The sequence below is a fragment of the Phyllostomus hastatus genome, unplaced genomic scaffold, assembly GCF_019186645.2.
Source record: "Phyllostomus hastatus isolate PE091 unplaced genomic scaffold, TTU_PhHast_1.1 phas_scaffold_93, whole genome shotgun sequence".
NCBI lineage: Eukaryota > Metazoa > Chordata > Mammalia > Chiroptera > Phyllostomidae > Phyllostomus > Phyllostomus hastatus.
The window spans coordinates 34590099-34613409 of NW_025334042.1; the positions used below are offsets into that span (position 1 = coordinate 34590099).

The window sequence follows — 23311 nt, forward strand, 5'->3', positions numbered from 1 at the left end:
GATTTACCACTGTTCACATGTTCCCTCCAGGTGTTTCCTCCTTCAGTCCTGTTGCTCCCGCTGAGTTTTCCTGAATTCTGAGTTTCTGAAAACAGTAGCATTTCATTCAATACACGTATGGATGCCTTAGCCCTGATATAAAAATGCTTTGTTTACTTTGCTATTCATTCACTATTTTCATCCAGTGAAATACAATGTACCTCCCTCTGTTTCATGTTCAAAGTCCTATTGTTGTCTTTTTCAACTACTGCCTCTTGGGCTTGCTAATACCAAATCTTACCTTTGATTTACATAAATCTTTTGGGCAAGTCTTTTGACATTCCTTTTGGCTTTCCTTTTGTTCTCTAATTCTGTCAGGCAAAGTAAGTCTTAGACAAATAAACTCAATAATTCCTTTGTTTTGTTTTTAAATTAATCATGTGTGGACAACTTTGGAAGTAGTAAGAAATGACTTACAGACATACTTAAATATACTGAATTGACAGCAAAATGGAAGGGGGCGTTTCTTAGGGCAGTTCTCATTTTGTCATTTACTCCATTAAAACTCAAGGTCTTTATTTACACCTCATCTCTTTGTTCAGCTGTGGAAGCTCTAATGGAGGAATCAAGAGATAAATACCAGTTGATCTCCATTTCCACTTCTGCAAACTTGAGCTTGGAAAAACAAGCCCAAGAAAATAGAGAAACTAAGGTGCTAAACAGAATAGAATCACCATAAAGTTTGACCCCAAAATAGAGGAATGGAACCAACTTTCTACTTCCAATGACCTGTTGCTAATCAAAATTGGCATCTGCAAAACGCACAGGGGAGCTAGCACTCAGGTAAACAAAACACCACACGGGCCTGCCTTCCCAAACCACCAAATCACAACTCAGAAGCGTCCAATAAGTGCTCATGTGTAGGGAAATTAACTAACTATATTATATATGTATACACATACACACATAAATTCTGAAGTTGTTATGGTAGAAATAAAATCAAAACCCTTTAAAACCAGAAGCAATCACGGAGATCTAATTTGTCTAACTGCTCCAGAATATAAAGAAAATTTGTGAATAATCATCACCATTGCACATTAGTATAAAAGAAAAAATTTTAACTCTGAAGTAAAACTGTTTCTATAAACATTTTTAATTTTATATCAAACTAGATAACAATTACATATAGATCATACAATTAATAAAGCAAGCATACTTCTGTACATAATTCACGTCAGATTTAATAGTCTCTTCACTGCTTCTTTGTACTGAGAAAGGGTATTTTCATTGTCCCCCTCGTTCTTAAGACTAACAACAGACTTTTTGTAATCTTCAACCTCTTTGGTACCAAGGAGCTCTTCCTTATTTACTTCCAGGTTTTTCTCTGCAGCCTTAATTTGGAGAAGTGTTTCCAGGATATTTTTTTCTGACGAGCTATTTGTCCATACATACTCTTCCATGTCTGCTTCAGTCTTACGTTTCTCCCATTCCTCGGTTTTCTGAAAGGAAAAAAAGAGTTCTGAATTCTGGGAAATGTTACCCAAAGACAGCGTTGGGGGTTGGGGTTGCGAGGGGAAGAAGAGTCTGCAGGAGGTCGACAGCCCTGGCCGGTTGGACACTCCGCGTGCACACTTCCCGCGGCCCTGCTCTGGCGCGGCGCCCACAGCTCAGGGCTGCGCGCAGGACGCGAGCACTCCGTTCCCGCCCACTGACTCCGAGTGCACTCACACAGCAATACTGTTTTCCAGAAGACATATAAAACTCCCTTTTATTTTTGCAGCTTTCTAGTCCCTAAATTCTAACGCATCGACAGTTCACATTTCTGTGGTTAAAAATAATGAGAGTGGAGACTGTATTTATCTTTGTAACATGCCATTGGGGTAACAGGAAAGACCAATTATTATAATGAAATTAAAAATATGAAGTAAGTGTGTAATACATGATTTTCAGTCATAATGACTTCATATATTTTGGAATTTTGTTTTGGTATTATCTTTCCTTTCTGTTCCTATAATGGAAATAATTCTTATTACCACTTGTTTTTTCTTACACAAATTAGTACCAGGCTATTCTAGGGAGCAGTGGTAGGTTTCACAGTAATATAATTCAGCCTCATGATTTAAATGAAGATGTAACATTTTGTGAAAAACCAAGCCACACAGTTAGAAGTAACTAACCTGCTCTGGTTCAGAGAAGTGCTGGATACCAGTCACATTCTTTCAAAATTAACACACAACTAGATTCTGAGCTACCGGCTATCACAGAACCATCTACTATTCTTACAACTTGAAGGTGTAAACTTCCAAAGTTTTAACTTTTAAAGCATTAAAAGAGAGGTGGATTTATGGGCTGTCAGAATTATTTCTGCGAAGTCCTCCTGACAGAGACCCCAGCCCGAGCATCCGGGGCTCCCCAGAACTAGCTGAGCACCGAGAATGCAGTAAGCGGCTTGCACCCGTGCTCCCTGCATTCCTCACCCCAAGGAAAAGGGGGCGCACTGGAGTCCTGTCCCTCAAAGGGTAGAAGAGCAGCCCCACTGAGCACAAACAGGCCACCGGGGCTGCCACTAACTCAGCGGACGCCAGTGAAGTCAAGCCTCGGAGAGAGGCTCACCTAGCGCAGAAACCCACAACAGGAAGGGCACTCCTTGCAGCCTTCAGACCAAGTCCCCGCTGTGCTACTGGAGAAACCAGCAGGATGGAGCCGGTTTCCCCGACCCCAAAGTGCCTTAGCCAATACAGGGTATCCGTACTCACAGCTCCTGTACCATCTGCCCACCTCCCTACACGGAATTTATGGCTGACAACGATGTCTCAACTACTATTCTAGAAATACCTGGTTGAGAATCAGCTCTACGACCCCTTTCTGTCTGCTCGTGAGACTTCAGGCTTGGCTGAGCGGAATGGAAACCCTGTGAAACTTCTCCTGTTGTGCCTTGCTTGCCTACACACTGTGGCAAATGATTTCTAACAGTTGAATTCTGAACTTGTACATTTAAAGAAGTTACTGGCAACATTACCATGCCCCATCTAATTCTTTCTGTAATATTTGGGGAAGAAATAAATGCCAGCCCCTTAAGAAGTGCTCTGAGTAAATGGTAACTATCAACTCTTAGAAATGCTTTAAATGTTTCAAGACAAATGTTGCAGTTTCTTCATAATTCTAATTTACAAGTGAAGGATATTTAAGAGGTCAAGAAATACATTTTATAAAGCATTAAGTAAAACAGTCAATCCATCTCATTCTTGACTATTAGAAATCAAGTAATTAAGAGATTGTTATTCTTAATGCAATAGTAAATTGGTATTAATATATTAATATGATTAATAAAGGCTACTTAACAGCTTAAAAATGTTTCACCTGAATTTTTTTTTTTTAGGTAGGAATGGTGGATTTTTTTTTCAAGATTTTATTTATTTATTTTTAGAGAGGGAAGGGAGGGAGGGAGGGAGGGAGAGAGAGGGAGAGGGGGAGAGGGGGAGAGAGAGAGAGAGAGAGAGAGAGAGAGAGAGAGAGAGAGAGAGAGAGAGAGAGAGAGAGAAACATCAATGTGTGGTTGCTGGGGGTTATGGCCTGCAACCCAGGCATGTACCCTGGGTGGGAATCGAACCTGCGACACTTTGGTTCGCAGCCTGTGCTCAATCCACTGAGCTACGCCAGCCAGGGCTCTGAATTTTTACAATTATTTTTTATTTACTGATTTTGGAGAGGAAGAGAGAGAGACAGAGACGGAGAGGTAGAAGAGGGACTGGGTGGGGGGAGAGAGGGAGAGAGAGAGGCATCGATTTATTGTTCCACTTATTTATGAATTCACTGGTTGACTCTTCTATGTGCCCTGACCAGGGATCGACCCGTAACCTTGGCATATCAGGACAACTCCCTAACCAAGTGAGCCACCCCGGCCAGGGCTTCACCTAGATTTACCAAGATTTTCTTAACTGCTTTGAAACAGATGCTTAAATAAGGCATAACCAAAGTAAATACACAAATCAATTCCAACATTTTATTTATAGCCCCCCGACATTTTGTGTACACAATTCTAGCCTGGTTTGCCAGGGTGTGCTACAGGTGTGCTGTAATACTGATTCCTTCAGGCCTCAGGAGCCCAGGTGAGGCTGGAGCAATGACGAGTACCCTCCTCCTCCACTCATCTCAATTTTAAAATTAGACTGTAGTGATACAATGATGGGGAAACCCACAGCAACAAACAAACAAACTGCAAGAAAGCAGCTCAACAGACAGAGACCCCCTGGAGTGTGACTGCTATGGGCGCCTTTTCATCCGCATCTGCTGAGAGCCTACTGCCTGCCTGGCAATGCTGGGAGCAGCACACTACCTCTGGGCGCCCTAGCTAAAAACGAATGTTTTCACCTCCAGTATTTTAGGCAAAAGGTTCATTTGCTTGTTCATACGAGATACATGCTGACATTCCCCTTCAGGTGAAATAAAAAATAGTGTCAGCTAAAACAAAAAGCTCATTATTCAAATGCGATAGCACTGACACTGGACCAAAATTCAATTCAAAAGCTAATCGTTTACATAAGTCTATTAACTCTACTAAACACAATTTTATTGTTTTTGCAATTAAAAAATCTACTATGGAAAATCTCAAACATACACAAAAGTACTTCAAACATGTACAAATACACATTTCGTGTGTACATTAGACAACAGCACTGTGAACTCTCACCTGCACAATATCCGACTCACAGCCAATCTCGTTTCACGTATGTGGCTCTATATGCAAAAGCACTGCTCCCTTACCATGCTCTCATGTAATTATTTTGAAGGAAACCTCAAACTTTGTCATTTTATCCATATTAATTTTTTCCTAAAAAAGAATTACTTTAAAATCATAACCACAGTACTGCAGTAGTTTGTGGTATTTAGATTCACAAGAGCCTAACCTAAGTCAGCCCGTTCATTCATTCCATTTATTCATTCATTCCATTTACTCATTCCATCAATAGGCAATTCCCGTGTGCTGATGATCTGCCCCACAGCTGTTTCCCTGGTATCCTCTGACCCAGAATTGTGGCCACAGTTACTGGACAATGCCTGGCTGAAGCAGAGTCCCTCCCTTATAGTTTGAATCCAAAGAGAGAATTAAATTTAGCTTAGTTTAGTTTTTAGTTTTGTTGCTTTGTGCCTCCTCACCCCACCTCTGCCTTCCCCCACCCTAGGGTGACTGGTTCTATAAATCCTGAAATAGTGAAGGTCATGCTTTCTGACATGTAGACTGGAGGAGGAGAGAAAATCAATTTTCAAACAAAAAATATGAGGCAGTTGCCTACAGAGTAACAGGGCCCAGGGAATAAAAACAGCCCATTCCTGAGATTTTGTAGGATCCTTGCCCTCATATCTTCTCAGTGTAAGCTGCTTGAGTGAGCTTCTATGACTCACAACAAGGAGGTCTCAACTAATACACAGCGCCCAGGAGTGAGGCTTAATGACAGAGTTTGGAGTTTGTCAGCACATACTGAGTTGGCCAAAAAGTTCATTTGGTTTTTCTATAAAACAAAAAATAGATTTTTCATTTTCACCAATAACTTTATTGATTTGGATACTTTGAAAATGTCAGGCATATTCCGAGTGGTATAATGTTGATTGTTGTCAATTAATGTCTCAATTTGATCACTGTCAGCTTCAACTGGTCTACCCGACTATGGAGCATCGTCCAGCAAGAAATCTCCAGTAGGAAACTTCACAAACCACTTTTGACATGTTCGATCAGTCACAGCACCTTCTCCACACACTGCACAAACCTTTTGTTTCTGTTGTGTTTTCATGTTTCTTAAAATAATAAAGCATAACATGGCAAAAATTGTGTATTTTCTTCCATCTTCAATATTAAAATGGCTACACAAAAATTCACCAATTTCTATAAGTGCTTTTACAATGCACACTGATATGACAGCTGTCACAATATAATCTAACAAAACTGTTTCAAAAGACAACTAAGTGCTGCTAGAGCCATACGGAAAAAACAAACTTTTTGGCCAACCCAATGCAAGATAATTAACATCACCTGGGAGAGGGTACACAATGAAGAAAAAAGAGGGAAAGGACAAAACTTGGGGAACAATTAAATATAATTGATTTAGACTAAAATATGTAGCACACATTTCTAGAAATATGGCATTTCAGTTAGAAATATTACAGTTAAAATGGATCAGTATTATTTTTAAATAAGCAGTATCTCCAAAATGTCACACTTAAAAATAACAAATTTTGAAATAAGATTTTTACATGACTTTAAATGGTCTTTTTGGAAGTTTCCTTTTTTAAGAAAACAAACAAACATTTTTCTTTAAATTCAATGTATTTAAGCAAAAGCTCTTTAAGGGCCCCTAAAAACAAGGGTCAATGCCAAAGTGATAGTTATCCAGAACTGAATACGGACACAGTATCAGCAGGCTGCAGTTGCAGATACATCTCCCACAGAAAAGAAGAAATCACTGAAAAGCAAAGGGGAAGAAAAGCACCTGTAACTCTACCACCCCAAGACAACCAGTCACTGCTGGGGACACAGCATGCTTGTCCTAAATCCATGTTTAAAACATTGCCATGATAAAGTTTTATTTACAATTTATAACTTATAATTCACAGTCAAAATTTCTGCTTCTAAAATACCACCCAGGAATGAAAGTGAGCAATTGTTTAGAAGTTCCTTTACACCCTGAAGTGTAGTTGGAACGTATTAATTTTAAAGTATAAACACTAGCACAGTCGAATACTGGGGGGCAAAAAAATTATTGTAAATTCAAACTGATCATCATTCAAGCAAAGAATCTGATGTCTTTTTTAAACACTTCAACCACTGGATATTTAAATATCGATTTAAATGAATATGTAAAATTCACCATTTAATTTACAAAGGTGAATATCATACATATACAGACAGTCTATAGTCTCTCTTTTCTCCCCTGCCTACCATGAGAGAACCTGCTCTGACTACAGTAACCCAAGAGAAAGCAACCTTCCATTCCAAACGATTGGTTCGCCTTTCCAGAACTGGCTTGATTCATTTACTCGTTCATTTACTCGTTCGTTTACTCAGTAAATACTGACTGCACAACCCCTCCGCCAGGCACCACGCTGTCCCGGAACTCTGGTCTAGCAGGAGACTTGGAGTTCAGCAGAAGCCAGTCAGGTAAGGATTGCGATCCCAATAAAGCCAAGAGGCCAGGAAGGCCACGGAACAGGGCTGAGTGAGGAAAGCGGCATGGGATGGGTCTGAATAGCTATTACAATGCTTACTATTCTGAGCACCTCACACACATTAACTCTTTTAACTTGCACAGCAAGCCCATGAGGCAATACTGTTATTCAATCTGTTTCACAGACCAGGAGACTGACGCCCAGGATAACTAAAAATGTGCCCCAAATCCTACTGCATGTTAGTGGCAGAACAACATGTCCCAAGGAACACAGAAACATAAAAAAATACACACACACACACACACACACACACACACACAGAACAAAAGAATTCTTTAATTTGAATCTTTCTTCTTTCTTGCCCCTGGCAAGGTGAAATTTAAAACAAAGAAAAACATAATAACACCTAATTCATACAGTGGTCAGTGTAACAGAAGGCAAAGAAGTATCTTCCATGAAACACACATTTGTCGCCTTCTACCATTTTATTTACAGCCCCCTCTGCCTAGGACGTGAGTCACAGTGATATTCCACCTCTCGTGATTACAAGTAAGGCATTGTGCTATACAAGGGAAAACAGTTTAACCATTAAAAAAACCTTAAGTTATTTGAAAATCAGAAAAAATAGAAAGAGGTAAATATGCATAACAAACAAAAAGTTACTGCCAATTCTTTTAGTTACCACAGCTAAATTTTTAACTTTACAATGTCAAGAATTCAATTCAATTCACATCAATTTTTTTGAAAAAATTTACTGACTGCTGATATGCTAGGCATTGTACTTGATGATAAAAATATAAGGATAAATAAAATGTGCAGTCCTTGTCCTCAGTGATGACAGTCCAGTGGAGTTAGACAGGCATGCAGTCAATTACCATAACATTAATAAAAGGGATGCTCACTGAAGAAGCGTGGGGAAAGGATAGGCAGGAAACATCTGAGAGGGAACATCTGAGGCGTATTAAAGGACTCATATGGATGTGCAAGGCCGATATTCTGAAAAAAGGTCATAAGCACAGAGAAGAGCACATGCAGAGTTATGAAAGCACACGTTATGTTCATCATGGCTGATGATGTGGAGGGGTGTAACCTACGCTTCCTGAGTCGCTGATAATGAGGTGGCAAATGACTGTGAACAGACAGGCTAAGGAGTTTATAGATTTAATCCTAGGTAACAGGGAACCTCTAAAGGACTTTATAAAAAAAAATAAGACATAGCAGACTTGTTTTTTAGAACAATTACTTTAACAGCAACATGGAAGATGAATGAGACAGGAAAATCAATAAAGCTATTACAGCTCTGACTGGTGTGGCTCAGTGGGTTGGGTGTCATCTCGCAAACCAAAAGGTCTCCAGTTCAATTCCCAGTAGGGGCACATGCCTGGGCTGCAGGCCAGGTGCCTGGTTGGGGTTTGTGTGAGGTAACCAATCAATGGCTCTCTCACACATCAATGGTTCTTTCCCTCTCTTTCTCCCTCTCTCTAAAACTAAATAAATAAAATCTTAAAAAAAAAAGCTAAAGGATGAAGAAGACCCATACATACTAGGGTAGTAGCAGTAGGGATACAGAGGAAAACATAGTTTTAACAGATGTTGAAAGGCTAAACCTGAGAGGACCTAATGACTAATTAGATATCAGGGGAGAGGGTGAGGGAAGAAAACCGTATAATGCTCAGGTTCATGACTTCAACCACTGGGTGGGAAAGAACAGAAACTTTCTAAAGGTCTTTAAGAACATGGTAGGCTCCAGAACATCAGAAGTAAAACAAAGTATTGCCCAAAGGCAAAGAAACCTGAGGAGTGTTATCTTCAATATATTATCATCCTACTCAAGAATCTAGAACAGTTGCCACCACCTAGCACGGGAAGTAAAAAATTCAATGTGTGTACAACAGACAAACCCGTCCAGTTCCTGGACCTCTCACTCAAATCTCCACCCCATGCCCTCAGGTCTGACACTACATACATGTTAAAAAAAATGTCTTAAAAGAGACACGCCACCCTCTAATCAGTTTGTTTACAACTGATTAAAAGAGATATACAACACTCAAAACCTTACTCACAGTCGGAGCTCAGCATCAGAATCACCCATGGAGACTTTAAAATGAAACAAGCCTGAGTCTCTCCACTGGAGATTTTGATTCTATAGGGTCTTAAAAAGCTTCATAGGTGAGTATGATGCAAGTCCAGAGAAAACAGATTATGGAGATAGATAAATTTTCTTCTGGATTAATCTATTCTCCTTCCATTCAGGTATTTCTCCTTTGGGATTTTATTTGCTAATTATCTAGCAGTTCTAAAAGAATTTCTTGTGGCCTTGCTGCATAACCATCGTTTATTCCTTCTTAGGTACAAAATGGTGCTTCATAAGGTGAAATAAATGAACAATGGCAGGCTGGAGAAAAATTAACTTGCTATTACATATCCCGCCCATAATTTTTAAAATTTCTCCCAGATGATTGAGCTAAGATTCACTCCCTTTTATTGCCTTCAGTATTTCAGCCAAAATAAGACTGACAGTGAAGGAAAGAGGGAAGGAAGGAAGGAAGGAAGGAAGGAAGGAAGGAAGGAAGGAAGGGGGGAGGGAGGGAGGGACGGAGGGGGAGGGAGGCATCAGCAAGGATGTGGAAAAAGAGGACTCATACACTTAGTGGGAATGCACAGTGGCAGTCACTATGCAAAGAGTGTGAAGACCCCTCCAAAAATTAAAAATGGAACTACTATGTGACCCAGAACTGCCACTTCTGGGTCTTTACCCAAAGGAAATAAAAACGCTAACTAAGATACCAGCACCCCATGTTCACTGCAGCATTACTTACAATAACTAATATATGGAAACAACCTGAGTGTGCTTCAATGATGGAATGAATAAAAATATATTTTGACTAGCAATAAGACTACTATGAAATCCAAATAACACAGCCAAAAGTTTCAAATTTAAAAAAGCAACCACTAGTAATTAAATATCAACCATCCTAGGACCCTAGGACTTAGGATTTTTAGATCCCTGTTTTCTAAACAAGTGCTTTTTTCCTCCCCGCAGTGCCCGTGTTTTAGTCTGTATTTTGCACAAATCACTTTGTAAAATATTTCATCCAATCATTTCTTAACCAGATCGCCTGTAGAAGGTTTAAATAATATCATACAGCAAAATTAAAATTTGGGCGTTCGTCGTTATCAGTTATGTCAGAATGCAAGTAGAATGTGTTCTAAAACTTTAAATGCAACAAGGCACAGACCTCTCTCCCTGTATAAAGTTTCTGTCAGATTAAACCCGAGCTGTACACAGAAATTGGAAACACATGAATTTACGATTCTAAGACTTCCTCATTTAAGTATTAGCAACAATACTAAAAAGCCACTTTACTGAGAGCCCACTATTTGCCAGACATTTCACATATATTCTCCCTGATCCATCCAAAAATGAGCCTCAGAGGTGCAATGGCTGACCAAGGCTGCAGAAGGAACAAGCAATGGGATTCCAATCCAGGTTTACGTGGTTCCCAAGGTTAAAGCTTAACTCACTCCTATGCTCACAATGTGTGGTGGTGGAATACTGAACCCAACTTCTACAGGTCTCTTTGCTTCTTAGAGCTGCTGAAAAATAAATGTGTGATGTATATCGGTCTCTTACCACCTTGCTAGCACTACACAAATCATTCTTTGAAATGTGACAAAGCAAGCCTCCATGCCTGAAGTCTATGTTTTGTGAAGTCTGTTTTTTGAAGGCTACTTTGATGCTTCTACAGTTAAATTGTTTTGAAGAGCACACAACAGTACCTTCCTTATACTGAACACCTTTTCAGAGACGTTTCAGTAACTGTGATACAGAAAACTACTTTCCTCTCAACACTTCTTAGAGATAACCTCCATGGAAAGTTTAAAAAGCTAAAAAAAATAAGACAAGCTTAGCCTTTTGTATTAAATGCTCTGAAACTAGCCTAAAAAATAAAGGAATGGCCCTGTCCAGATGGCTCAGTTGGTTGGAACATCATTCCATAACCCTAAGGTTGCAGGTTTGATTCCTGGTCGGGGCACATACCTTGGTTGCAGGTTCAATCCCTGGTTGGGACATGTATGGGAGGCAACCGATTGATGTTTCTCTCTCTCAAATCAGTAAGTAAAAATTTTTTTAAAAATACAGGAATGTTTTAAAAGGGGGTTCTCTAAATATCTGATTAAATACCAGGTGGTAGCATTCATCTCAAAGTATGAATTTCATGCTGGTGAAGAAAAAAAGTTCATTTCAATAAAAACTCTGTTGCACCAGCTCTGCAAATTTCATAGCTCATCTGCCTTTAAAGCTTCTTCACCAATGGTCCTTGTTTAGAAAGGATCAGGTGCCAACTTTAATATAGGAATTTTTAAATAATATCTGTTTAGAACAGTTGTATGTGGCTACTTATTAGAATTAAAAGTCAAAGGCAACTTTCACTGAATTGATTTGTGCTTATCATTTCCTTTAGGGAAAATTCATTTTATAGGTTGCTGGCAAAATAAGAAACTCAAAATTGATTGGCTTTTATCGTTTATTGTTTGGTTTAAATTCTTTAAGTGTCAGTCATAGGGCTATAGCTGATGCCACCATGTTGCTAGTTCAAAAGGGAACTTTGTTATCTTACACCAAAGGCATTTATAAAATCAACTGACAGGAGAGATTAACTGCGGCAATCATGCTGCTCCTGAAGCCAGAAATTAGAAAACCCATATGAATTATGATAATCAAAAGACCTTAAAAGAAAAGAAGAGCTGCTAGCTACTTTTTGTTCTTTACTAACCTTGTATGACTGTTTTATTTTCTCTTACTCCCACTCATCCTTTTATGCTACAACTGTTTTGTGAATATCAATGAAATGAGCAGTTCGGAGAACAGCAGCATGTGTCCACAGTTACAGCATCTCATGGATGGAAGGAGTTCCAAAGGCCATTTAATGCAATATTTATCCATATCCCCAATTGTGTAGGAACATTTCCTACCTATTAAAGTAAGCCACTCCATCTTTAGACGACTCAAAGCTTTCTCCCAGTGAACTGAAGTCTGTATCACTATTACTTGCTGTATCCCTTCCTTCAAGGCTTAAAGTCATGAAAAGGAAATCTCACCTTTTACATGAAATCCTTTGAATGTCTAAAGGGAGTGATTCTTTCTCCAACTGCCTGTACTCCTTCATATGCTCCTAATGGGAAATGCTATTGAGTCTCATGTCTATCTTGGGCAAGCTACAAAAAATTTAATTTGTATGCATATCTAAAATTATTTTAATTTTTAAAAATAAAATTTTAAACTCTGAGTGACCTAAACGTTACCAACATTAAATCAGACGCATTGATGCTTAAATATAGCAATATCTTCCTTATAAATGTGTACACATATACTAAAACTCTCAGTCAGACAAAAGACTTTTTTAAAGATTTTATTTATTTATTTTTAAAGAGAGGGGAAGGATGGGAGAAAGAGGGGCAGTGAACATCAATGTGTGGTTGTCTCTAGTACACCCCCTACTGGGGACATGGCTCACAATGCAGGCATGTTCCCTGACTGGGAATCGAACCAGCAACGCTTTGGTTTGCAGGCCCACACTCAATCTACTGAGCCATACCAACCAGGACAAAAGGCTATTTCTAATACTATTTAAATAATTAATTCCCTTTCATTGTCTCTAATGTATCCCAGTGAAATGTTTATATGGCTATGTGTTAACTAAAAATTTTAGTAAAAATTTAAAATACCTTTTTATAAAGTTCTGGAGCTTTGTTCTGCAGTTTATTTGAATAACTATGAATTATAAATTCTCCAGTTATACAGATGATGATTATCTTTCCATAGCTTTCACAACTTTCAGCCAATGTCAGACAAACAAAAAAAGTTAAATATTCTAAATCTTCAAACAGAAGTCAGAAACCTAGAATTTTAAAGGCATTTTAGCCATCTGATTTTTTGTAAGGTCCTGAGACAAACTGCATAATCTATTTCGAGATCCTCACTTTGAATGCCAGTAGAAACTATTTATCATATTTCACACATCCTTCGTGTATCCAGTGGTTCATTAAACTGAGTACCTGCCACACCTACTGTTTTTGAAAGTGTAAGGCATCATCTGAATGCACACTGACAAAACAATTAAACATTCACAATCACTTACCCAAGACTCGTGGTACAAAACTGTTAGCAGATACATTGCATAATCATAATTCTGTCTCTTTAATGGGCACCTTCAAAAAAGAGAGAGGGAGGAAGTCAAAATTCCAAAAATTCAGTACACAGAATTATTTGCCAAGTATATAAATACTTAATACAAAGGGTAACTTACATTCAGATATTCTGTATCTGTTCCAGGAAAACTCAGTTCTTAGAATAATAGTCTATGTAATTCACTGTTTGAGGATATGGAAAACTTTTAAAAAATTTTTATTTAGGGTATCTCTTTGCTTTCATAACTAATGGAGTTATTTTATCTGATGACAGCTTTATGAAATTTTAATATAATGTGTTCAATCCAAGTATCTATCATCTCAGAGCTAAGAATCTGCTGGACAGCATAAGCATATACGTTTAATTCATTTAAAAAATAGAGACAGACTGATGATAGATGCTAATCTAAACATTCATCTTGATATTCCCAAAGCCAATTCTTTTAAAAATGAGCTACACTATGCAATGATATATTACTGCTGTTGTATTTAAAATAGAACTAATGACCTAATATTAGGTAAAACTTGTATATCAATATGAGAGGGCATGTTTAATTTTTAGATTGCTACTTCTTCCCACCACTACGCAGGACATGAGCCCAGCGATAATAACACCTCCAAATGCTCTGGAATGGACAGGGAAGGAGAGAGGATGTACCCACCCAGGTGCTTTTCTCTTAAGGCAAGTCTTTTATATTTTGACATAATTTGGAAACAACCAAAGTATAATTCTAGAAATAAAATAACCACATAGTGAAAACATGCCAATAACCTTTCTTTACCTCAAATGACCTAATTTATAAATTCATATAAAATAAATTTAATACTGCTTTAATGAACTTCTATGCTAGCATTGAAATTCTGCTTATTTACACAAGTACCTTGGTAAATTAAATTCCAAGTTAATTGAATAATTTTAGTTGTGAACTATAAGATTTTTATACACTTTGACTTTGTAAAGCTTGTTTAAGCATTAATCACTAGCAAATCATACTTCTGTTTTCTTCTAACACCTTCTGTGATTTTATTCCTCCACCCCTGCTTCCCCTGCCTTCTGTGAATTTTAATACACAGATACATTAAAATCAAGGTTAAAAATTGCAACAATAATTTAACTCATCAAGGCAAGCCTCTCCACGTATATAAAGATCTCAACAACAGTAGACTAATGTGATACCAAAAATATAAATTAGACAACTTCTCGACCTAATAACGCTAATATAAGTTGATATAAAAGGCTATCCTTATTTTCAATGTCATTTCTTTAAAAAGGACTGCAGGGGATGGGAGGACAATGAACACACGTGGCAGACCAGCTCAACTTTTCTTTCTTTACCTATCTGTTTTGATGGTAAGCACATCCGTGGTCTTGCAGTACCGCTCTCCTACAAGTTTAATAAGTTTCTTCTTTGCATGATCATCTAAATTCAAACTGGAAAGTTTAACCTTAAAATTACAAGAAAAAAATTATTTGAAAAAGATTATTTCATATACTTCATTTAATTTAAAAAAAATGGTAATGTTATTTAAATTAACATTAAAATAAGCAAAAGGAAACCTTTTCAAACTCTTTTCTATACAGAGTTAGCATCTGGCCTGCATTATGATCTTACTCATGGAAAAAAAGGGGGGAGCAAACTGTTTTGTGCTCTTTGAAAGTTCTGGGCATTGGTACCCTTCCTGAAAGAATCAATGGCATGTCTCTTAAATAAATGAAATTAGGGTGCTCATGAGTAGCATTACCTAATAGAATTAAACTCAATTAGTATTAGTAAAGCTGGAATATAGGAATACAGTCATTGTAAAACATAAGGACTTTAAGAAATTTCTACCATGCAATTATGAGACCCATACCATGCCAACTAGTTTAGGGTCATTTACTTTAAAAGCTACAATTCTCTCACAGAGGTTGGAATATAGCATCAAAAGATCAAAACATTTGAAATAATATAGCCCAATATTACTCAAAATGACAATACTAGTCCCACAGGCTGACAAGAAGAATTATTTCTTTAAAAGGGCTATGTGTGTTGAATACATTCAGGAAACGCTAAGTTAAATTAGGTTCTTTACAGCAGGATTTCTTAGAGGAGGTAATATTTAATAAACATTGTGAAATGTCAAGATTCAGAGTTGTTATGTAATGATTTCCAAATTTATTTGACCTCAGATTCCACTTTTCAAGGGACAATTCATGAAATTACTCTTCCGTAAAACGTATTTTGGGAAATGATAGACTAAATAAACACACTTGTTAATGTGCAGAGAATTATGGCATGGTTGAAGTTATTATCTAGAGATGAATAGGCTTGACACAGGAAAATAAGTTAGACACTAGAATACAGTTAAATAAGGTAAAACCACAGATTATTTTTCCATGGAGAACTTTAAGAATAAGAAAGAGTCATAACTATCTGAAGAAGAAAAAGGCTAATAAGTAAGATTTTGAAATCCCATCCATTTCTTCTCTCTAGCTCCCATAACCCTGCACTTGCCTGAAGACACCACAGCAAAAGAACTTACTATTTTGCCACAACTGCAAACTTTTGAGGGTAAGAAAGATGTCTGTCTTGTTCTAGGCAATGGACTAGCACTTAAAAAACATTTAACACATATGTGCTGAATGTATACATAAGTAAAAACAAGGGAGAAATATACTGTTTATTTAAGCATTATGAATTTTATTTGAACTGGAAAAAAGAAAACAATATAAACACAATCTTAATAACCATAAATACTAAGAACTATTAAATATCAATCCAATAGAAAGGTTATATGTTGGAGACAATGTGAAATATCATAGACCCCAGGAAAAAAAATGTATCAATGACCAGGTTATCAGCTTGATGGATAAAATAAGCAATTTTATGATAACTCTGATCATTAATAATACAGAGCATTATTTATAAGAAAATCATAAAATGGGTCTACATTATGATCATAATTATGAAAATACATACATATATGCATAGATATAGTCAAGAGAAAGAAATGAATAGCTTTTACCTTAGGCTAATGAAAATATAGGGACTTTTTTTCCTTTTAAAACTCCCTTCAATGAAACCATGATGTTTAACAGTAAATTTTAAAATCTACCATTTGAAAAACTGAAGTGTTTTAGCTTTTTATATGGGAAGTAGTCCAAAAAAATGGCAGTAATGCTGATCATTATTGTAACAACTGCTTTAAAACTCATGCTCACATTAACATTTTAATATTCAAAAATTATATGGAGTTTATGCCAGAAACTCATAAATATTTCAGACACAGCTGTGTGGTGCACTCACGCCATCTGCTAGCACTCGAAGGCACTGCAAAACTGTAGTCTTTAACCTGGACGATAATCTGATTTTGAAGTTGAACAGCGTTCATCGTCATTCTTGTTCCAAAATTTAAAAGAATCCTTAGGCTTTTCTTTTGTCAAGTTGCTGTATTTTAAAGAATCTATATGGTACTATTAACACTGACCTCAAAACAATGTTGACATTTCAAATCATAGGAGGTTGTGGTTACTATATGTGTGTATCTTCAAATGCCCATATTTAAAAGAGCTACATAAATTGAACAATGTCTAAATGTGTGAAATATTTTCTCTATTTACAAGTACAGTGCAATTAGTTACAGAACTCTGGTATTACATTTAAGAACTGGATTTGATTTCTAGATTTGCTATTTATTGGCTAACTGATCTTAAACAACTCATTCAATCTTCCTTTCTGTTTCCTTGGAAATGGAGTACGGAGTAGATATTTTAGATGATGAAATTAAGGAATTATCCAAACTTCTGTTAGCTGTATTAATTACACTAGAATTATGTAAGAAAATCTTTTCAATTTAGAGATCTTATTGCAAAATGTCAGAAATTAGTAATTTTAAACACTTAAACCAAAACCACTAAAATATATATAGACATGTGTGTGCTAGTATATGAAGCACTCAATATTTTAAATGTCAAATATTAATTACTAAGTCAAGGTGCCATGTATGTTTATTGTACTACTGTCTCTACATCTCCAGACATTTAAAATTTTTTATAATAAAAGGTTAAAAAACAGAATTTGGTAAAGTGGCCAAGTGAAAAGTTAAAAAAACAAGTATACCGCTTTTGACAAGAGTGGCAAGACAATTCAATGAGGAAAGAACAGTCTTTCCAACAAACAGTGCTAAGACAGATGAATACCCACATGCAGAAGAAGGAAGCTGAACCCCTACCTTATGCCATACACAAAAATGAACAGAAAGTGAATCATCACAGTCCTAAATACAAGAGACAACGCTGTAAAACCCTTAGAAGAAAACATCGGACTAAATCTTCACCACTTTGAATGACACAGTGGTTTCTTGCATATGGTACCAAAAGAACAAGACAAAAAAAACCCCAAAAACTGCATGTACTAGACTTCATCAAAATTGAAACTTTTGTGTTTAAAAAGACAGCACTGAGAATGTGAGATGACAATGTATGGAATGGGAGGAAATATCTGCAAGACACACATCTGTTAAGGAACTGGTATCCAGAGTATATAAAAAACACAAGTGAACAACAAATACAGCAATCACACAACTGAAAAACAAGCAAAGGATTTAAATAGACATTTCTCCAAGAAGACAATCAAATGGTCAGTAAGCACAAGGAAAAGTCTCAACAGGGCAAGTTACCAGGGAAATGTAACCAAACTCACAATGAAGGACCACTTCACACCCATTAGCATGGCGAAAACGAAAACGTCTGAGAGTAACAACCACTGGTGAGGACGTGGGGAAACTGGAGCCCTCAGGCATTTTTGGTGAGACTCTAAAGCAGTGCAGCCACTTTGTCAGAACGGTTTGGCAGTTCCTCAGAAAGTTAAACATGGAGTCACTATACAACCCAGCAATTATACCACCCACAGAACTGAAAACATATATCCATACAAATATGTACATGAGTGTTCGCAGCAGCATTATTTGTAATAGCCAAAAAGTGGAAACAACCCATATATCTATAAATAAAGATCTAGTATACTTGTAAAATGGAATATTATTCTGCAATAAAGAAAGAACAAAGAACTGACACATGCTACAACAGATGAGACAGTGAACGCATTTTACTGAGTGAGAGTATTCATACTGCATGACTTAGAAGAAATGGCAGGAACAGGCGATGGAAAGAGACAAAGTAGATTAGTGGTCGACAAGGGCTTGGAGTGGAAAAGGAGGGACAATGGGAAGTGACTGATAATAGATGTGCGGTTTCTTCTACGGGGTTGAAAATTTCTGGAATTAGGCAGTGGTGATGGTTGCACAACCCTGTGAATATGTTTAAAACCACTGAACTGTACACTTTGGAAGGGTGACTTCCATAGTCTATGAACTGTATTTTAATAGAACTATCATTAAAAAGAAAAAATGAGTATAAGATATCAATATACCATCAAAATGGACAAATAACAAAAAAAAGCATTTCACAAAAGAATAAATTCTCACCCTCATTAGAATTAAAAGACAAATTTTAATATATGTAAGATGTATTTTTTACCAATAAAATTGATAGGTCATAATAACATGTAGGTTGGTGAGGGTATAGAAAAACAGGCTTTCTCACACTCTGATGGCATTGCATTTGTTACATTTCCTGCAGGAATTTACAGTACATAATCAAAAAAAACTTTTACAAATACATGTCAAAAAAGAGTCAGAAAGCCTGAAGGTCACCCTGGACGGGTCACTCACTCGGTTGGTTAGAACATCATCCCAACACATGGAGACTGTAGGTTCAATTCCTGCTAAGGCAGGACACATTAAATGTTACAAGAAGTAACCAACGCATGCATAAATAAGTGAAACAACAAATCGATGTTTCCTTTTCTCTCTCCAAAATCAGTAATAAAAAAAGCCTAAAGATACCACAATTTGGTAACTTAAACAAATTACGGCAGATCTACACTGAGCAATTGTCTGTCCGTATCTCCCACCTCAGTCTCAGAGGTAGGACCGGGCCTGAGGGGTCTGCACTGCATGCGCAGCCTCAGGCCCTGCTCGGCACACAGCAGACCTTCGTTTACGTGCTCTCTTGTGCAGCTGTTAAATACAATGCAAAGAATGTCGGAAGCCTTTGGGAAAATAATATGAATTTAATTCATATTATTAAATGAAAAATAGCAGATAGAGCAATCAAATAGAGCATCATTCCATTAACATACAACAGGCTGACTGCGCATGTACTAAACTGAGCTTGTAAGTCAACAGTGGTTATTTATGAGTAGCAGAATTATAGGTAATTTTATTTTATACTTTGAAAGACATATTGTCTAAATTTTCTATAATAAATATGTATCAGTTTTATAATAAAATCCACAAAATGCTATTTTAAAGTAATATATTGTAATAGTTTTTTTAAACTATCTCTTACCCTTAAGGTTACTGCTCGTGCTCTGGGGTTTCGAACAGATGGTCCTGATGAAACATAATCAGCTGTGTCAATTTCAATGGGAAAATGCTTCTCACATTTTTCATCACTGTCTAGTGCAGCAGGCCACTCAGTGCAGAAATCTGAGAATTAAAAGAATTATGTCAATAATTTTGCAGGTACATTCTCACTATAATGCATGCTTCCAGACAAAAAACATACTATTGAGAGAGTACTCTCTCAGATTACATGAAATAGAACAGATTCTACTCTGCACTTTACAGACCTATCATCAACCCTCATCTCTTCTTCTTAGGTGAACCCTTTTAGGGAATTTAACTAAGAGAATGACCTGACTAGTTCAGGTTTGGTGGGGAGCAGTATGTTCAATTAAAAGGGAACTATGACTTGAGTATGTTCAATTATAGCTCTACACGTACCTGCTATGGGACAGTTTAAGTCCTCCTCATCAACCCAATCCACACAGTACACAGTGCCTGGAGCATCACTGTTTTCAAAAAGGCAACAGGTAGTATCATTCGCTCCCAAATGAAGGTAGCTAAAGACTGGCTGAAGACATTGAAAGGAGCTCTGAGAAGGCTCTATGAGAAAACTGAGATGTAGTCAACAGTCTTTCAGAAATTCAGGGGCTCAAGACAAAACAAGTACGAAAGCCTAGGTAATCCTTAAAAGGGTCCTTATATAATAGCTCATGTTTCTTTATGTGACTTCTGAGGGAATGGGGCAGACTTGTCCTCATATTCTGGCAATTCAGCTAGCAGAGAGAGGAGCGGAACTGGGTCTGAGACCTGCACCAGCACAGGAGGAAATGCTAAGCAGTGGGAACATGGCCCTCCATAGCACAGAGGTGTAAACTCAGGCCTTGAAGGAAGAAAAAACAGCAACGATCCACAAACAAACCATGGAAGGAAAAGAAAGAGCTCCTGGCTTCTCAGAGCTATCCACATTGAGGGTCTCCACAGGTAGGTGGCTGATTTCATTTTGCCCTACTCATACCAAGTTAGTGTGACAGAGGGCTCTCAGTCTGGGACGAAAGCTTCTGGCACTATCACGGTCTTCACAAGGGAAATCTCATTCCTTAAACAGCCTCATTCTAAGAAGAGCTAAAAGCAATTGGTTCCGTAGGCCCAACACAGAGGAGGCACAGATCCCTGTTTTCTCAAAAAAGCAGGACTGCAGGAGAGGCTGGTCATGATCACAGGCAGACGTGGGAGCCCTTCCAGGTGATGAAGACGATCTAAGGAACAGTGAAAGATGCTTTGCCAACATTTTCCCTGAGCTCACGATTTTCTTATAGTAGGCACTATATTTAGCTCTTATTTAGGATTTAATATCAGAGTCAGCAAAACGTCACTTTGGGTTAGAGACTGTCCAGGATGTGGGACTAACTAACTATATGTTAGCGAGTTAAATGCATACATTCACACCATTCCCTGAACACCCTGTTTGAGAGACCAATACTCAGATACCCGGAGGGGAAAGAAATATCTTTACAACCAAAACCAATTCGGCATTTAAATAAAATGAACACAGCAAGATCACTGAGGTAATGTCATTCCTGTTACGGACCAATTCCAACATCCTACACTGTAGGATACAACACTGCCAAGCACTTTATAAGAGAGACTAGTTTGGAGAATTTTATAAGTTCCTGGGTTTGTACCGAATCTTTTTTTTTAACTTTGAGTAAGTCATTTCAATCACCAGATCATAATTACAGCCTTTATATTAAATGACCTGATTACATGTTTAAAAGAATACAGCCAACTGGAAAGTACCTAATAGACCTCTATTAGCCTTTATTCATCTGATAGATAGAGAAATGACAAGACTTCAGAAGACCTTGGTTTTTACTTAACTTCTGCCACTAATTATTAAAATTTTGGTAAATTACCTAACTTTCCTGGGCTTCAGATTTTCCATCTGCAAGTCAGATATAAAATTTAAACTGACCTACTTTGAAAGAAAACTGAGAAGAAATATTTGAAAAGCCTCTGAGTTATTTGGAAGATACAATCAAAATCCAGAAGCTGGCTGAAGTGTAGAGAGAGAATTAAGGAAAGATTAAAACACTCAAACACTCTTCTGAAAGTGCTGTATGAAAACCTTACATTTAAAAACTATGAAGCACTTCAGAAATATCTCATAACAATCAGTTTCTAGATTATGAATGCACATTTCAATCTAATCTTAAAACGGAAAAAAATGGAATTTATCAGTACAATGCATTTGCCAACTGGACTTACAAAGGACTAAAAAAGAGACAAATTATTTGTGCTAAATGGAACACAAATGTGCCACAGTGGTCAGTGTCAGTCTCACACCAGGCACTAATGAATATGCTGCGGAAACACAGAATCGAGGGACAGAAAGGCAGCCTAATGTCCCCACACAGAAGACCATATAAATGAAAGGAGACAGAAGAGGTACTCTTTCTCCCCTCATTTCAAGAGTAAGATCATTATTCCTACTTTTCAAGACCTCTTATCTCCTCTTCCTAATACTTTGGAATGGAAGGCCCTCCCAAAGCTAAACTTGAATCGTAATCCTGCTCACTACCCTCTCTCTCTTCCCTGAATAATCCCGCTACCTGTAAAGTGCTTCCAGATTTCCTTTTCCTTCCTCAAAATCCTTAACAAGTACACTGAGCACTGATACATCGCCTTTAAGTCAGCATGAAATTCTGACTTGTTCCAAAGGGACTGTTAAATTAAACTACACAATCACTAATAGCTGTCAACCTAAAGCAATTCAAATTTACTTATTCTAGATACAGTCCAATGCAAATGAGATCAGAAATTAAATTGGAATGTGTACAGATTTTGAAAACATACATAAAATCATGAGCAAAAAAAAAAATTATTCTTTGTCCTTAGCTCCAAGCATGATGGAAGGAAAAACAACAGGATAAGTGAGTGAAATCTTTGTTTTTATCTAGGAATCAACAGCTATAGTTCAAAATCAGTAAATCCAGAGCTGGAAATATAATCACATTCAGGTGACTACTTCATCATGTGTGTGTATATGTATACACACACTATATATATAAAGTGTATATGGTATATATACTCCTTTATCTATGTACACATTAAATATCACACACACACACACACACACACACACACACACTGGAAGTTACTATCACACATAAATAATGATTAAGAAAACACTTCTAGAATGTTTAAGAGAACACCTAAATAATGATTAAGAGAACACTTCCAGAATGAGGTAAAGGAGATGTAGTATGAGATGATGGCTTTTCATCACCAGCTCTTCTACTTGATGTTACCACTTCAAATTTCTTTAAAATTTTAAACATCTTCAAAGTAACTCTTCCCTGCAAAGTATCCCATTACTGACCCTACTAACTCTTTAGCTACTCAGCATCTTCTCCACTATCATCAATTTAAATCATATTGATTTGCATCTATTGACAACACTCTGAAATATGTTCTTCAGTCTTTTCACAAAAGTGATTTCTATAATTCAACAATAAGTCCCTACTTCAACAAGGATTACGATTTATGATTGTATTTATTATTCATAATACCTTGTAAAGTGGTCAGCAAG

General features: G+C 37.2%; 1 protein-coding gene across 2 annotated transcripts in view; it reads right to left on the minus strand.

The window, feature by feature from the left end:
* Positions 1-1114: 1114 nt before the first annotated feature.
* LOC123812822 (28S ribosomal protein S35, mitochondrial) overlaps positions 1115-23311 on the minus strand; it is a 41385-nt gene continuing 19188 nt past the window's right edge. For both annotated transcript variants that reach the window (XM_045829704.1, XM_045829705.1), the window contains exons 5-8: positions 19724-19863; positions 14669-14778; positions 13284-13353; positions 1115-1478 (exon numbers count right to left, since the gene is read on the minus strand). In XM_045829704.1, coding sequence (XP_045685660.1) covers positions 1209-1478; positions 13284-13353; positions 14669-14778; positions 19724-19863 — 590 coding nt within the window. In that variant the 3' untranslated portion in view covers positions 1115-1208. The remainder of the gene's footprint in view (positions 1479-13283; positions 13354-14668; positions 14779-19723; positions 19864-23311) is intronic.